The 18,655-nt window shown below is 31.8% G+C and overlaps 1 protein-coding gene across 3 annotated transcripts in view; it reads left to right on the plus strand.

Moving 5' to 3' along the window:
• Actn (alpha actinin) overlaps nucleotides 1-18,655 on the plus strand; it is a 134,115-nt gene that overhangs the window by 103,883 nt on the left and 11,577 nt on the right. Inside the window, exons 2-5 of one of the 3 annotated variants that reach the window (XM_085949246.1) lie at nucleotides 9,512-9,716; nucleotides 12,080-12,210; nucleotides 14,798-15,032; nucleotides 17,710-17,795. In XM_085949246.1, the coding sequence (XP_085805372.1) occupies nucleotides 9,512-9,716; nucleotides 12,080-12,210; nucleotides 14,798-15,032; nucleotides 17,710-17,795 (657 nt within the window). Of the gene's footprint in view, nucleotides 1-9,511; nucleotides 9,717-12,079; nucleotides 12,211-14,797; nucleotides 15,033-17,709; nucleotides 17,809-18,655 lie in introns of all 3 variants that reach the window. The other 2 variants (XM_085949249.1, XM_085949247.1) reach the window with 2 other exon arrangements.

Raw genomic sequence — 18,655 nt, forward strand, 5'->3', positions numbered from 1 at the left:
ACCGATTCACTGTCTATAACTATAATTATTTATAAACATAAACTGTACGTTTGCTAATAGTGTCAATCGATACATAATCAATAATCATGAATGTGCGTGCAGTGGCGATTTACTTACGATTCGTTCAAACATTTGAAAGAGGGTTAAAAATTAAAACCTCCATGCAAAATACTCATACAATAGAAAATCTTAAAATGATGCGTATTTAATTTGTGAGGAGTCCGAAAACCATTCTGAGTCGGGCCTCCACATACCTAAAAAGATATACACTGATATAGTTTGTTCTTAGTTTTTTTATGGCTTCTATTTTATTTTTTTATCGTGAGGAGCCTCAAAATCATTCAGTGCGTGGACTCTCCACACCCTTACACCCGCCACTGTAGATGTGTAATAGCACTAATAGCTTTATAAAAAGAACATTCCCATATTGATATATCCACGCCATATTAGAGAGGCAGCTGTCACAGGCCTCACAATTTAAGGCATCACAATTTTCAATTCTGTTTTGCTTGAAAGAATGGATAACATCTTGTTCACACTGCATATTAAGTACCTACTTAACAAATATTCGTTATTTCGAAATAATAACTATATTTACCAGTTTTAAAGCTTTTGTTAAATATTTTTTGTGATTGAATATTTGATATTAATAACCACTAATATGTACTTATAGGTAGTGGGTGTATTCTATACTTATCGACCGCTAAAGTGATAAAGTGATAAATAATATCAAACTTAGGGTAGGTTTGTATCAAAGTATTAGCACTTATTGTAACAATTACAATAAGTTGGTTGTAATTGTTGCAAAAAGTGCTAATACTTTGATACAAACCTACCCTAGTTAGCCGTAGTATTTATCACTTTATCACTTTAGCGGTCGGTAAGTATAGAATAGACCCACTGGATTGGTTAATATAATATGTATTAATTTATACGCTGGATCCAAATCCATTTAAAGGTGATTGAAAAAATACCACGTATGTTTAGCAAGTCGCTAGATGCAAACAAATCTCAATATGCGTGTTGTACTCTGGCCTCTGCTCCAAGGTGGGCGCGTATTACCATGTGTATCGTGATGCAAATTAATTGAATTAAATCACCAGTTGATAACTTTACGAGTAATAGGTACCTACAAATTTTTGGGTTTTTTTTTTTTAAGTTTTTGGCGCCTTTACCAAAACGAATATTAAATTATATAATTAATAGAACATACCTACCCACGTGCCTAATGTCATCATTTTTTTAAACGTGATTAATATTAGCATACATTTTCAAACGGAGTAATATTACGCTTCTATCTACATGTGCTCATTTTTTGGTTGTCCATGACGACCCGGTGACGATTAGTTTGCCGAATATCCGTCAAGTGGGTCTCACCGCATCCTGCTTTCTAGAAAATAAACAAAACGCCAAAATAAATTAATTATTAATTAAACAATGGCCTTTCAATTAACGCCTTTTGTTTCGGAACTCTGCTGTGAATGGAAAGTGACAAGTCATAATGTTATTATTATACACACCAAGCACTGGTATTTTCGATACACAAAACAAATTTTGGTCATGTCATGAGTTTTTCTCTCTTCTCAATATGATGAGGCTGTGACTTTTATATAATATACCCCCTGGAACCTGCTATATGACATTCTATATTCTATCTATAGTATAGTAGGTACCTATGTCACACAGTTAAAAATTATAACAGCGACTTCGTGGAATTGGTGAATATCATTTTTATTATCTTTACTTGGGGTCTACATGATGTATTTTTCAGTTAAACTTGAAATTTTACACATATCACAATGCATTGTATTGGTCATTGAAACTATCACAAAACCAATTGACGTACTCACAGGTCGACTATCGCTCTCCGATTGGAACGCTTGCGAAATTACGTCCTATCTATTGCTGAAAATTATTTGCCGTTTCACTGAAGTATGCTCTTCATAATTACTATCGTAACATTGGTTGCCAACCACAAATACCTACAATTAATTATTCTTTTGTGTTGCGTATTTTAAACTATTGCGATAATAACTGAATATACGTAAAAGTTCTGACTGTCTCTTCAATCTCATTCTTCAAGCGTAAGCGAGACGCTATGTTAGTTGTCATCGTATGGTGCTATTTGACAGATTCAGACAGGTTAGGACAAGTACGTAGATAATCTGTAGACGTCAAAATATTCTGTGTGGTGTATTTCGTATTTCTTCCGGCAGGTTCGCCACTATCGTTCTACTACGCATGCGCACCGCAAGTACCAATTATTGCGTGGAAATTCAGAAGCTTCTGAACTTTTTCGATACATGCATGCAATCTTGCTACTTGCACGATAATACGTGTTTACACGTGCATTTTTTTGTTATGGCCGCGATAATATGTACTATCGGGAGTAAATAAAAGCACGTGTAAACGGGGTAATATACTAATATTTATTTATTTTTATTTTATCGTACGAATGAATCAATGACCATGTTTTTCTCCCAGTGTAGAATTTCTTTATTTTATAACGTTTTACACGTTCTAGATTTAGGTTTTTTTTTTAATTGATAATTTATTTAAAACACGCACGTTTATTTGCATATTAATAAAGCATACATTACATCTGCGAGAATTCAGAAATAACCCCTAGTTCACACAATGCACTGAACGTCGTCATGATGTAGATGGGTTCTCTCATTCATGCCATCTCAAAGCGGCACCATTTCCGCGGATGTAGAGATACGTTTTGATATAATATTGTGTCCGCAGGCCTGTCACGTCCTCTCGTATTGTACGAAATGGAAGGCAGACCGCAAGAGATCTGACGTGCACGCGCGAGTACGTGCCGCGGGTGTCCACTTTGTCCGCAACCATTATGGGACAGACATCCATGTTGGATCTGTCATTTTATTTGCACCTAATCGGTCCAGTCCTGCTCGTAAGCTACTTCTGGAATACGTAAGACTCGTAAAAACTGCAAGACATGTAATATAAAAATTAACCATTTATAAGAATATTTAGTTTTTGTTTCTGTAAGTATATGTTTCGCCACTTGAAAACCCCAGATGTAAAAATAGGCCTAATGACAAATGTATACAATTAAATGTAGGTTACATTTTTCTTATTGAAATTACGGGACGATCCCTTCCAAACCGAAAATGACAGTGTTTTATGTCTCTCGGATTAACCCTAAATTCTCATCCTGCTTTTTCTACTTCTCCCCAATCTGCGCCGATTTTATAAAATGTAATGACTTCAAAGAACATCTTCAATCGTATACACCTATCTTATGTGGGCAGTATCATGAATATTTTAATTTTAGTGATTATTGGTACGTTTGGCTAACCCATGTATTATTTTACACTATCACGACTTAATATCTTGTATGTTTCCACTTCGTTTTCAAATAATAACGATCTGATAGGATACATACTTCATCATTCAAAATTTAAAACAACCGCTTCAAATTTATTTTAAAACTTTGATACCGTTTTAATTGTTAATACTTACTTACATACTTATTATATGGATGTCGAAATGGAGCAATTAATTAAGAAAAAATACTAGTGTATTTATGTTACATGAATAAACATTTTTTATGTAATTATAAATAGGTACTTGCATACCTTTGTGATAAACTTACGGTGAATTTTCTGTTTAATTTATGGACCATAATTATTAATCTTTTTCTCGGAATTATTTCATGCTTCCAGAAATCATAAAAATACCTTTGTGTATCTACTTTTAATTGTATGTTTTAATTATTAAAATTTATTTTTCATAATGTTATTACAAGTAAATGAGGAAAAATATTTTTTAAATAAAAACAAAATCATAATCTTTAATCCAACCGATACAACTTTCTTCATGAGACTGACGCTATTCCTTATACTATTAATTTATATTATGATGGAAGCGTTATTTTTTCAACATTTGAACATTTTATTATGTTGCTAATAACAAAATAATACGAAATTGCACTAAAATGCACTTCACTATAAACGCTGTTCATTGTGCACTGCAATATAAATTGTTAATAAAAACAATTTTACGTTGTAATCCCAATTGAGATTAAATAAAAAAAAATACTTTAAATCTTAGCGAATTTCTGGGAATAATACTGACTATTATAATTATCGATATATCCAGTATTTTTATCACTGACCACTAATATAAAATACCTACTGACCAAGACAATATTTTATTACTATATTACATAATAAAATGTAGGCATACTGCATAAGTAGGTAGGTACTTGGCTTTTAATTTATATTGATTTATTTTTTAAAGCTTTCTATTACATTTTTTCTTCAGTAATCGTGCAGTTTTTTTATATCATAGTTGGCTGCCTCGGTAACTGAATATTTTTTTCGTAATCTAATTGTACAAAAACGATGATCCGTACACAGAAGCCTAATGCTGCTATCAAAGCATCATTAATTCCGACACCTTGATTAATGCTGATACCCCTTCATGAATAAAATAAAGATTCGATTGACTGAGCTCTTAAAAAATTGATATATTTCTTCTTTGCTTGCTATAACACTTACGAGTACTATATTATAAACCATTTAAACTTAGGCCCGTTTCAGACGGGACACCGGTGTCGCGCTCGTATATAATAAGGAGGCATTTGTATTCGAATAAAGGGGCCTTTGTATTATGTGTATGAACGCCCCGAGCTAATGATTCAAAGCGTGTCCGGTACACTTTTCCGTCTGCCGCTACATTCTCAAGCCGCCGATACACATGTTTTTATTACCGCAGCCAGTTTTATGTTCTAATTTATAACGCGAAATTATGCATTGTCTCATTAGCTCTGGGCGTTTATAAACATAATACAAAGGCCCTTTTATTCGAATAAAAAGGCCTCCTATATTATATTGAGCGCGACACTGGTGTCCCGTCTGAAACGGGCCTTACATTCAACAACAGTGAGTATGAAGAAAATATTATGTGGTTCTGAAGATTGAAAGAATGCAAGTGTACCGGTGACCAAGTTGAATAAATTGACTGTAAAATATGAAACGTATATTAAGTACTACCATTTTATTCCTAACGTGAATTTTTGTGTTTAAATGTTATTATTAACAACGTATCTCATTTGAATCTTTGACCTGAATAGCCATCCTTTAAAATACTAAAGACATCGACATATCGCGGACATTTTGGCAATATTATATTACTAAACTTCAAATTTACTAACAGCATCATTGCCAAAAACTGAAGGAAACGTTTATCTAATTTTGTTCAATTGGCTCTACAATCCGGTGTGGATTTTTTTTACGAGAAATGGATGTTAGTCACTTGCTCAACCTATTAGGCCATGCTCTGGATTCAAACACGCTGAAAAACAATACGTGAATTTTACTAAACCGGGGATTTCAACCCGAGACCCTTAACTTACCAAATTGATACGTTACTACTCGACCATCGCGGGCTGATATCTGATATGAAGTTAAAATATGTTATTTATCATTTGTATTGAGTTCGTGTAATTATTGTAGTTTAAATCTTATTTTTCGATCAATCTCCATCTAAACTAAACTATTTAAAATGCAGCTAGCCAGATTTTGCACTTACGACCAAAATTTTAATGCTTGTATTACATCGACTGTAATGTTAGACTGCATAATATTTATTTCGATACGAAATATCGTAGAATAGTTATGTAGAACATACAATCGCATCGCGTATTTTACTTTGATGTCGTTTTTCTCAAACTCGGTCACTGGTGCACTTTAGTATTCGTTCAATTATGGTAATCTGTTTATTGAGGAAATCGCTCACTTTTCGTTAGCTTATCTCGCAATAATGTTAGTTTAATTAGATACTCAACAGAGGAAGTAGTGATTTAAATTATTAATTTATTTAAACTGTTTTTTTTCAAATACACAGTATTGAATGTAAACACAACATCATTTAACGGTAATTTATTAAATCCAATGTGAACTGTGTTTTTAAACTCTTCATTTTATTTTAAATTCATTTTTTTAATGTACCTACTTAATATCTAGTAAAAAAAAAAATGACAAATTTGCAATTGAGAGAAAATAGTCAAATATCAAAACCTGACTTATCGTTTTGTGGTATTAATGAATCTGACTAGTTTAGAATAATATAGATATATTAAAATATGGCAAATTTGTGCAAAGGGGTGCAAAACTGATACCCTAGTTAAACTTCACCATCGAATAGATAATTGTTAATTGTTAGTTACACTACCTTATCATAAATTCGATAAAATATATCAATGCTATTATGATATACATATCTACTTATCTAATTTAAAACAATATTATCAACAAGTAAATGTTCAATCTGTAGTCTAATTTACACTGATAATAATTCTTGATCTATTTTTCAAACAATAAATTTAAATTGCTCCCGTTTAACATAATGATGGAATCATATTGGGAACAATCTGTTTATTATCCTATTGACAATGTGTATGTACTATTTTTGTATTGTATATAATGTTATTTTAGTAACGTTTTTTTATTGGCTATATTATGAGATCTGATAAATACTGATAATAACAGTTATGTACTATGTTGCATAGGTTATACTTACGATCTACCTATTTGTATTGTTGATACAATTTAGTGTATTGTGACTGGCAAACTTTCATCTGTCTGGCTTATGATCCACCAGTACAAGTTGTCCGCTGAGCGAGGGCGCCATATGCTAACATTTAACATACCATTAAGAGCGTACTTACGTACCTACTACGTGCGACGAAATTTCTCACTCGTCGCCTGGACTCGCCAATCGGAGACCGACAGTCGAGGTGTGCGCACGTCGATTTGTTTTGTCATGGCGTCGGATGAAAATATTCTTAAATCGTGTAAAGATGACTAAAAAACTTTACGTATGTACTTAAAAAAGAAAACATGTCAATGAATATACTATTATTATTAGTAATATAACAATAAACCTAACATTAAATTGACGCATGTTGGATTTTTATGACAAATTATATTTCGTTCGGCACGCGTCATTTGCACAATCCGCGCATCGCCTAGCCACGACCTTTTTAGACCATGCCTCAACTGAAGTATAGCCTTAAATACTTTTTACACTGTGATGACTGATGAGTGATGAGCTTAGTTCTAAATTCGAACACCAGACGATTTACGATGGTATAATATCTATAGCTATATTATTTTTACCTACTACGAGTATTTCAAGTCATCTGATTTTCTTGCAAACATGGAATTGGTACAACATTATGGGTATGTATGATATTTTAATAATCCGTTTTCTTTTGTTATTAATGTTATCATAAGAATGAACTAACTTATCAGTACTCAAGTTATGTTTTTTTTTATTACTGGAAAATTACGATTACTATGTACCTTCACAAAGGTCATAATTTAATATAGAAAGTATTTTTCAAGACCGTAAACTTTACAGCTATTTTTTTATCGTTAGGTACATATTACTATCAGTCTTAGTGTCTAACTGTGAGGCATAATAATTTAGTTAAAAATATAATACTTATAAATTATTTTACCCATGCAGGTAATACATTATTTAAAAAAAATGATTTCATTTCATTTTTATAACAAAGAGTCGCTATTTGTTTCGTTATGAGAAATATAATTATTACTAATTACAACCTATTATTACATGATGAAGCTAGGGCTCGTCCATAAATAATTATGTCACACGATTTTCTGTATTTTTTTATCATCACTCGTCCCCCATGGTCACCAACTATTTTACCTCCCTGTAAAGATTACATCAGATTTTTGAACCCTCCTTCCCATTCGTTAAAATATCAATTCCTTGAAAATTACATTGATTTCAGTAGATATAACGTTCTCACGGAATATTTTCGTTTCAAAAAAATAGTTCCTTCATATTTTGTTAGTTTTGCCACATTACAATTTCTACAACAGCGTGCCATCATATATGGACGACCCCTTATCAAAGGAGATGATTATATTTTAAACTTGTGTAATTGTATATAGATAAATGTTTTAAATTGAGGTCGAAAACGGTAAATGTACCTACCTAACTAAAGGGTTTTATATAAAATTTCTCAATAAAAATGTCACACAAATTGTTGGTTACAATCATGTTGTATGGTCTCAAAATTGGTCAAATCCATTATGTTTTTCAATTCTAAGTAAGCCGCATGAAACTTGGCTTTAGCATCTACAAAAATAATTTATCAAAGTTTAACATATCCAATGTTATTCCATGAAAAATGTAGGTACTTATGTAAAAAAAAAAAACATGGAATAACATTGGATTTGATCAACTTTGATAAATTATTTTTGTAGATGCCAGACCAAGGTTTCATATGGCTTCCTGCTTAGAATTGAAAAACATAATGGATTTGACCAATTTTGATACCAGACACCACAATTGTAATAGGTTTTCAAACATCCTGACTATATTAATTAAACTGAGATTACTGAAAGCAGTATCGTAAGCTATCGTTTAGATCGATGTAATAAATACATTATCGTAGATAATTATATACTATTTGTATATACGTCACGAGAGTAAAAAAAACTTTGTATTTTTATAAATTGCCATGTTTTTCTCCATAATATAGATCGATCTAATTTGGTTCACGTGTATCCCGAGATCATCGTGTCCATGTCGTTCTACTCACCAATTGTCCATAGCGCCAATTAAAAAATATAACAAAGATAGATGAGTGAACGTCAGAACAACAAAATGATATGTTTTTATTGGCCGCTAACGAATCGGGGCTCTATTTTTAAAACCGTAACCAACTGTCACGCAAAGACTGCGAATAATGTGCGGTATATTGGCTTGGTATTCCAGAAACTGATTTTTTTAAGAATCTTGAGTGGAGTCGGAACACGACACAATCAAATTTAAGGTATAAATATTATACAGAGCAATTCGAACTTCTAAAAAAATGTACGAATTTTAATTTGCGAAAGGATGGAAAACACCATCTTCTTCCTGTAATTTTGTAAGATTTAAGTTTTGATGAATAATTTGACTTTCAGAAAGCCAATATGATAATCATGGCCCCCACATCTTGAAGCGGGCCCCCCTACCCATCACTAGGGTTAAAGGCAGTGGGACTTTTTACAGAACCATTTTCTAAATGTTGTTTCAGGTGAAATTATGGGTGTTCGGTGTATTTTTAGTGTTTTTTTTTGTATAGTTAAATAAATCCATTTGAATTATGGAGTTGTGGAATATCGTCACACTCTGATAAGATTCTACACATAAAATAGCGCAGCAGGCGACTTTTTTTCCCATTAGGGCAAATTTGTGATGTGTGTTTATCTCACTTATCAGGTCGACCCGCCACGCCGGGCCCCCAGGCTAGAGCCCTGTCAGCCCCCCCTTGTGGGGGCCATGATGATAATAAATATTAAAAGCACGCATTATTTCATCAACAATTTTCTACCATTACTCTGCAATCTTCTTGATTCTTTGACATTTCGGGAATAATGGTTTTTAGTATAATTACCACTGCATGTTATGTATTTCTGAAATTTGAAATTTCAATATTTTTTGTTTTTGTTCATTTCAGACATTCACCGCTTGGTGCAACAGTCATTTACGTAAGGCCGGAACAGCGATCGAAAACATCGAAGATGACTTCCGCAATGGTCTCAAGCTCATGCTGCTGCTTGAGGTCATCTCCGGAGAGACCCTCCCCAAACCCGACCGCGGCAAGATGCGCTTCCACAAGATCGCCAACGTCAACAAGGCCCTCGATTACATTGCATCCAAAGGTGAGGACATTGACCTATACATGTTTAATTAAATTTTAATTTAGCTCTACTTTTGTGCAGTTAATTACGTACTTACCTACATATACAGTTAATGTGGGTAGACCTTATTAACAAGATGGTAATTATTAATAATTGTTTTCTCCCAATATATTAAATTTCTACTTATGCCCTTCTTACCGCGGCTTTTCCTATAGTGTCTTCTTCAGTAACAAGTTGATTTTTGTTCTAGCCGAAATAAACTCTTTTTTTGTGCTTCTCTCGTGTCATTAATAATTCTTAACCACACTGTTATATTATCAAAGACTTGTGATTTCTCTCCTATTTTTGTTTCTCGAATTCAAGAATGATTCTCGAAAATTCTAGATCGGTTTAATGATTTCCGAGATTTTTTTTTTACTAATTTTGGTAATTTTTAGCTCTTGGCAAAATAATCTTTTTCCGTCTGTAAAACCAAATCCGTGATCTTGTTTTATATATTCCTGGTAAAAAGGTATCAAACTCTCGAGTTCTCATTGATGATTTCTCGAGAAATGAGAATCTCTTGAATTCTCAAAATAAGAAATCTTGGTAAACAACCTCTATCTATTTATTCAATAATTAGTTTAATTTATATATTTTTTTTTTATTTACACTTGTTTCTAAATGTCATGTTGTGAACCTCTTAAGGGGGGACATGCTCGTCGAAGGTCAAAATTGAGTTTTTATTGTAATTTCAAACCATGATCCTGCACACTCCTTAAACGTTGTAGATAATCTATGTATATAATTTTGAAGCCTTATTATCTTTTATAGTTATTTTAAACATTTAATGACTGCATAAAGTATTTTTGTTACATAAAATAGTATTCTTTTAAACCTCTCGCTCTAATGTTTTAGAATATAGTCATATTTCGGTACATAACTGTGCAGTGGTGTTAAGATTTTTTACATTTATTAATTTTTAAACGCATTTATAAAACCATTAGTATAATTTATTACGAGATAATTTTTGTAAAATATTCACGATAAAAAATTATATTGATAATCTCTGTGATCCCAAATTTGACAAGAATTAGGCATTTTATTATTCAAAAAATCGGCAAGATTAACACATTTGAAGATGATTCTAAAGATATTTATTATAAGCTATGTCTTTGACCATTCAAGTGTGATAAATATTTTATGAATAATGATTGCTTTATATTAATTATTGACCTAAGAATAAGGTAGTGTTTTTTTGAAATACGCCATTTCTTTTGTCATTCCCTAGTGGTTAAGCTACAACATACGGCCGTAGCCACAAATTGACAAACTATAATTGAAGTAGGGAGTAAAATGATATTGACGCGCGTGTTTGAACATGTACCGTTAAAAAAAAAATAAAAAAAAATTCGGATAGGTACATGTTCAAACACGCGCGTTAACATAATTTTACTCCCTACTTTAATTATAGTTTGTCAATTTATGGTTACGGCCGTATGTTGTAGCTTAACCACTAGGGAATGACAAAAGAAATGGCGTATTTCAAAAAAACACTACCTTATTCTTAGGTCAATAATTATTATAAAGCAATCATTATTCATAAAATGTTTATCACACCTAAATGGTCAAAGACATAGCTTATGATTAGTATCTTTAGAATCATCTTCAAATGTGTTAATCTTGCCGATTTTTTGAATAATAAAATGCCTAATTCTTGTCAAATTTGGGATCACAGAGATTATCAATATAATTTTTTATCGTGAATATTTTACAAAAATTATCTCGTAATAAATTATACTAATGGTTTTATAAATGCGTTTAAAAATTAATAAATGTAAAAAATCTTAACACCACTGCACAGTTATGTACCGAAATATGACTATATTCTAAAACATTAGAGCGAGAGGTTTAAAAGAATACTATTTTATGTAACAAAAATACTTTATGCAGTCATCAAATGTTTAAAATAAATATGAGGGATAATAAGGCTTCAAAATTATATAAATAGATTATCTACAACGTTTAAGGAGTGTCCAGGATCATGGTTTGAAAATACAATAAAAACTCAATTTTGACCTTCGACGAGCATGTCCCCCCTTAAATTAATAATTTGTAATTTTCACTATAATGTAAAAATAAATAAAATTTGAATTTGAAATCTAACCTCAATGTAGCTGTTTTTACTACGGGTGATAGCAATCTTTAACTGTAACTTGACCTTTTATAATCCTAAGTAAGACAGTGTTCTGTGTTCAATACCCAGTAAGATCAAGAACAACAATAGATTTTCTTAAATTAAATTGTTTCTTTATATCCAGTATACAAAATGTTTGTGAAGTTATCCCTGTCCTCTTGAATTGATGGAAGGATTATCAACTAATGACATCTTTGTTATTTTTCAGGAGTTAAGCTCGTCTCCATTGGAGCAGAGGAGATTGTCGATGGCAATCTTAAGATGACTCTTGGTATGATCTGGACCATCATCCTCAGGTTCGCCATCCAAGACATCTCAGTGGAGGAAATGACTGCCAAGGTACGATCCAATCTCACAACTACCTAACTAAACCTAATTTTTATAATAAATGTAGTCATATTTATAATAAAACAGAATTGTCCAGAAAGCAGCTAACCCAATTGTCACAAAATTAGAAAACAAAAATAATGTTAAGAATTATTATGTTTACCAACAGATAGGTAGTTTGTTATGCAGCTTCTTCCATTAGGGAAGGCTTAGAGTTGAAAAACTCGCTTGAGGTGATTCCTAAGAGGTTAGTCTGATACGTTAGAACTAATGGATTTTATATTTTAAATATTATATGGGTAATAAAACTCACGGAGGGGAAAACATAATTATGACCATAATATGATAGAGTTTCTATTATTTTTCGTTTTTCTGAGAATTATGCATGCACAAAGCATCAATTTTAGGTGAGTCCTGTCGTTATGTAATAATATCTAAATAAACAAATATGAAAATTATTTTTTCACATGTTAAGTTAGCTTTGAGACAAATCTTAATATGTAGGTGGAATGTAGGCTATGCATTGAGAATGCATACCCATTTTTTAAATCTATATTGTTAGATAGGTGCTTTCTGCATAATTACAGTTTTGAAAAAGCATACTATTTTATTATAATTGTGTTTGTTGTTTACTTTCTACATAAACTCTTTCAATTTCAAATAAAATATTGATAATAGTGTAATTGTCAATCCACGTATCTGTAGTTTTTTTTATATTCTCATTAAATAACAGTTTTTCATAATCTCATACATTCTAAATATTTAACTATATCATAAATAAATTTAAAAATTTATTGACAGCTATAAATTTGCTGACATCTTCATAATTCATTACATTGACATGTTTATTGTCTCTCTATAATAATATTTCATTATTACATCCTTGTCTATTTGTAATACAAATTAAAACAATTCACTTTCCTATGCAACAAACTATCATTATGCAATGTCGCCATCTTAACAAAACAATTAACATCTGTCATCGCAAATCACTTTCAATTATTTGGCTCTTTTATTACAATGTTACCCTATAGACTGGTCTACTTAATAAAGCAAACAATTCTATTCAGTGCTTACAAGTTTATGCTTCCTTGGTTATGTTTGTTTTAATTCACCATATTTTTAGCTAGAAGCGATTCAGAAATAGGCCATGTTAATTAAGCATGTCTTCACTTTGATAGAATACTTTATTTATCTTATTACCATTGCCATCTGCAAGACCGTTTTTCTTTTTAATTAAGTGAATCATTTACCTATACAGTATTTTAAAAATACTCTAGAAGAGGAAGTAAATAAATTCTTATTTTTTTAATTACATAAACATGACTATCCAACAGCCATAAAGATCTAATATACACATTAATTTTCCTTGACAGGATGTTAGACTTACTATTAGATTTAGCTCTTATTCATAAATTCTAAGATCATCTACCTACATTATCTATTTGACACAATTAACCTTTTAAACTCAATTAACCTTTTAATGATGAATACAATGTTTATCGGTAAATTATTTATGCATCAAATTTCTTTATGAAAATATTGATTATGCTAATAGGACTGCCTGAGAATATCCTTTATCTTTTTTTTTTAATATTACAAAGAAATCAATACATAATAAAAAATATATTATGTACTGTATTCTTTCGGTTTAATTAAATTTGTCATCAATATAAGGTATTTTATCGAAATTCTAAAGATTGCTTTTGGATATTGCCTCCATATGCAAAATTGAACTAATATTTATTCATCGTTAATGCTCTCTCTCTGCTCTGCTGCGAACTACCCTCACTGCCTTAACCTCAGAGATGGCATTTTTTTTCAATTACATGTGAATTGTACATATTATATTTCACCGTGAGTTGTCGTACCGGAAACAATGGCCCTATAGCATTGAGATCAAAGAATGACACTTTCGTGGAGCATTGCAGACAGTAATGTTCCAATTTTATTAAATTCAATAAGAACATTAATTTGATATTTAAATCATACAGATTTTTATATAAATACATAATATATATGATTTTATTTCTAATTTACTTACTTACCTAATTTCTTCTGTCCTTCCCTGTATTTCGGTGGTTTTTTATTACGTATTTTTAAGCGTCTTATTTAGACATGAATTTGATCTCAATACAACACGGCCATTCATTTCCGATACCACAGCTCACTTCAAAATGTGATACGGACAACTGCATGCATACATACAAAATTTTGGATTCGGTTTCTTTCTACACTGTCAAATCAGTCTAGGTATTCCGACTCTCGTTTTCCCTTCTGGTCTATTGACAAGAAGCGTTCTGGGTGGTTAGGGGATGCGTACAACACATGCCTATAGTTCGTGATAGTACCTTCCTCGCATAGTAACATCTTCATTGTTTAGGGCTCCGAAGACCGTTATTAATATTATTCTTTCAAAAATACCTGGCTTCTCTTCATCTTTTTTTTCATAAAGAATCATTATCTTCCAAATACTATTCTGAAGTAAATAGAATCTATGTTTCCATATATGGAGCAAATTGAATTAAATTCTTTTTTGATATAATTATTGTAGTATAATTTGTAATAACATTGCGTATGTTATATTTTTGTTATGCAGGAAGGCCTCCTGCTTTGGTGCCAGCGCAAGACGGCGCCGTACAAGAACGTGAACGTGCAGAACTTCCATCTGTCCTTCAAGGACGGCTTGGCGTTCTGCGCCCTCATCCACCGTCACCGCCCCGACCTCATCGACTACAGCAAGCTCTCCAAGGACAACCCCTTGGAAAATCTCAACACCGCTTTCGACGTCGCCGAGAAGTACCTGGACATCCCAAGGATGTTAGACCCCGATGGTGTGTATTCTCATCCTAAATTTATTGTTTTACTTTTTCCTCCAGTTTCGTACCACAAGATTAGCGTAAGATTGCGCCACATCATTTCCTTCAGTGTCAACTATATTGCGAGTAGATCACTATTGTAGCACCATTGTGGAATGGAATAGGGTCGGCTGTGATAGCAAATTCTACTAGGATGGATATAATTGGAATAGACAACGTCACATGACGCCAGTCTTAGGATAAATAATTTGGAACATCTCAAAAATATATCTATTAAAAGGCAAAAAAATATCTATACTGAATGGGACGAGCCTACAATTATCACATCAGCATATGGTGCATGGTAAGGCCGACTAAATGCAGGCCGTGCCACTGAATTGCTGAGTACGATGGTAGTGCTAGTTATTGATTATTTTCAAATGCAATGCGGTAACCTGTTCGCAATAAATGAAGATTTTCAATGGCATGATGCGTTCAAATTTATTTATTTCAATATGCAACCATCATCATTTTCTACAAAAAGTTTACCATATTGCATTAAAGTATGACCAATAACAAGCACTACCATCAAAGTTGACAGTTTCATGTTATGGCCATCTGTAATCTCAGAAGATGGTTGCACAAAATTTTCCACTTTCCAGATTATATTAAATGCATGTGTTGACGGTTGAGTGATTTGTACAAATGTATGAGATGGCAACCACTTTGAACTTGAAATTTAAAAGTTCATTTTTAAAAATTGAAATGGTTCCAAATTAACGCAGTTACTGCTGTAAGACAAAAATAGAAATAATACTTATTTAATTTTTGGCAACAAAAACATGTTGCACTTGACCACTTAGAAACAGGGCCAAAAAAAAATTGAGTTGAGTGTGTAATATGTCAGCTATTTTTATAGTCAATCCTTAGAATAATGATCGTCATTATATTATCAAATCTTCATACAATGTAGCATTGCCAGTAATTCATTTGACAATATTAAATTTGTCTGCATATTTTAAAGCAACATGTGTAATTATGAAATAATATGATTTATTACAACATAGTTGGCAAACGGAAACTTGTTGCACTTACCAGAAATCAAAGTGAATTTAGTTTAAAATAACTTGCCAACTTTCTAGGCAATTAACAGCAAACATTATTACATCATTATGCGTTCTAAAAGTAAATCATGTTTCGTTTTCATTACTTGTGATGCAATTTTGATGTTGCCGCTGAGGAAAGAGAAATTATTTTCAAAGGTTTCAATGTCATTCATCATCGTTATAAATTATTCTCAACAAACACACCTGTTTTAATTAATAATTAAGCATACACCTACCAGTTACGCATAAGATATTTATGTAATTATTAATATTACTACAACTATGTACCTGTTCCATTATAAGTATGCACACGTTTTCTGTTGCCTTTTCTCTATGAAAATAAATACGTTTAGCTTGTTATCTTGTATATCTAAATTTGTTATCTAAAACATCTACATTCTGTAGGAAAATCTTATTAATTCAAACACCAAAAATTCAAATTTTGCAACCACACAAAATTATATTAACTTCCTGGAAATTTTTACAATTCGTAATTTGTAGTTTGCAGTTTTACTAAGTTTTGTGAGTACTTTCGTTTTAATAATATCGTTAAAATAATAATATAAATAATGGGGATGGATGTCCATTGTATTGAAAAACAAACTGCTTTTTCAACACTTACTTACACCATTTAGTTATTAGAAGAAATTTAAGACACAGGAGTTAAGTAACATGTTGAGATAAACGTCACGTAGGCGACGGAGTTGACATGAAGAGTAGCTCTGCTCTGGAATTTTTCCGCATAACATGTACATCACATCGGTCGCCGTGCAGACACGTAACTCACGTTGCCATTGTGGAATATAAAATTTATAATTGCAGTTCTCTGCTTTTCCGGAATCACAGGGAGAAATTCTTCTAATCAGTTTTAGCAATTATAAATTGATTGAAGACCAAATAAATTAATAAGACTTCTCTGCAGTTAATTTTTCTCTGTACCATTTATGCGGAAAGTATAGGTATTTTCTATTTACAAGTGCAAACTATTAACACAATGTAATGTATACCATTTAATAATGAGTCATAAAGTTAATATTTACCCTGAAACTATTACCATATATTTACAGAAGTTATTTGAACTGTTTAGCAAGATATTTGAAAGCAAAGGCGTCATGTTATTAATAGATTTTAGTTTATTGAACATGATTCATGTCTAAAGTTTCATACTAGCTTGGTAGCATATTGAAAAATCAACATATTTAAACTGTAAAGTGAATATAAATTATTTTAATTATCATGTCGCAATGTTTGTCCTGTCAAATCTTTGTGATATTTACTATTTACGTGCAATAAATATTATGAATTTGTGTTGTCAGACATGTTGTGAATGTTAGTCATAAATCTATGTACCCTCAGCAGCATTTTCTAATATTAAAATATCTCTAATAACATAATGAAATTATCTTATTTTTACAATTCTTACTTGTAAAAATACCACATTGCACTATTTTGTATTATTATTTGATGTCAAAAGGGTGTATCTATCTATATTCTATAAAAATTCAGATTTGATCCGGATCCATCCGTCTTGTTTGTACGTGGCTGACTGAAAATCCTGACCTTTATAATAAAGTTTGATTGAAATATTATGTTAAATGCCTTTGCAGACTTGATTAACACCCCCAAGCCGGATGAGCGTGCCATTATGACCTATGTGTCATGCTACTACCACGCCTTCCAGGGTGCCCAACAGGTGACACTGAGGCGTGGTTCTTCGGCCACTGTCGAAACTACAACGCATGCATGATTTGATGTTGAAATGTTCCTTGTTATTGTGTTGTTTTTTTTTACCCACCCAGTGATTAAAAATAAGTATTTACTTACTACTTTCATTTGTAAATATAAGCATTTAGCAATAAAGTGTCAAGTAAAAGTAATTACTTATCTTTCTTCACTGGATTGATTGTGATGTTATCTTGTAACCTGACTAACTGCTGGAAACATGCAGCAGTACAAGATCATTAAATTGAATTTGTTCAATAAAAATAACTATGGATTTAAAAAACAAATAGTATACCTGTACTTGAATATCATTTACCCAACACATTAAATATATGGTGATATTACATATTACAAATTGACTTAATAGGCATTTCCCATTTCACTCAAAATTTAAAGGTTTTGAATTAAGAATGCCCTTCGACGTAGAAAAGTCTTCTCTTTATAACTCAGCAAAAAAAAATAGTCAAAAATGTCTTTAATGTGTCATAAAATCGAATAACCCTTTCTGAGATTAATCAGTAATTCCGTTATATAATCAAATTTATTGGTTAATTCCTTATTAAAATGTACAATTTCATTGTGCATTGATGAATTCCACTAAATTAGATATAAAAAAACATACACTTTCAACGAAATCAAGGCTTTAATATTAAAATGAGAATTACTGCAAAAAATTCAAACGCCATTATCTTGGAATAAGGTTTTATGAGTTGTTCCCCTATTGAACTCACGACAACGACGACTTCTCATCTCTCCTCATCACAAGACCGTTGGCCCTCACATCGACGAACCCCTACAAATATTTTACCTACTATTTTCCAAAGCACAGTG

Source organism: Rhyacophila brunnea, unplaced genomic scaffold (assembly GCF_057557595.1).
Source record: "Rhyacophila brunnea isolate RB1 unplaced genomic scaffold, BYU_Rbru_1.0 scaffold_21, whole genome shotgun sequence".
Lineage (NCBI taxonomy): Eukaryota > Metazoa > Arthropoda > Insecta > Trichoptera > Rhyacophilidae > Rhyacophila > Rhyacophila brunnea.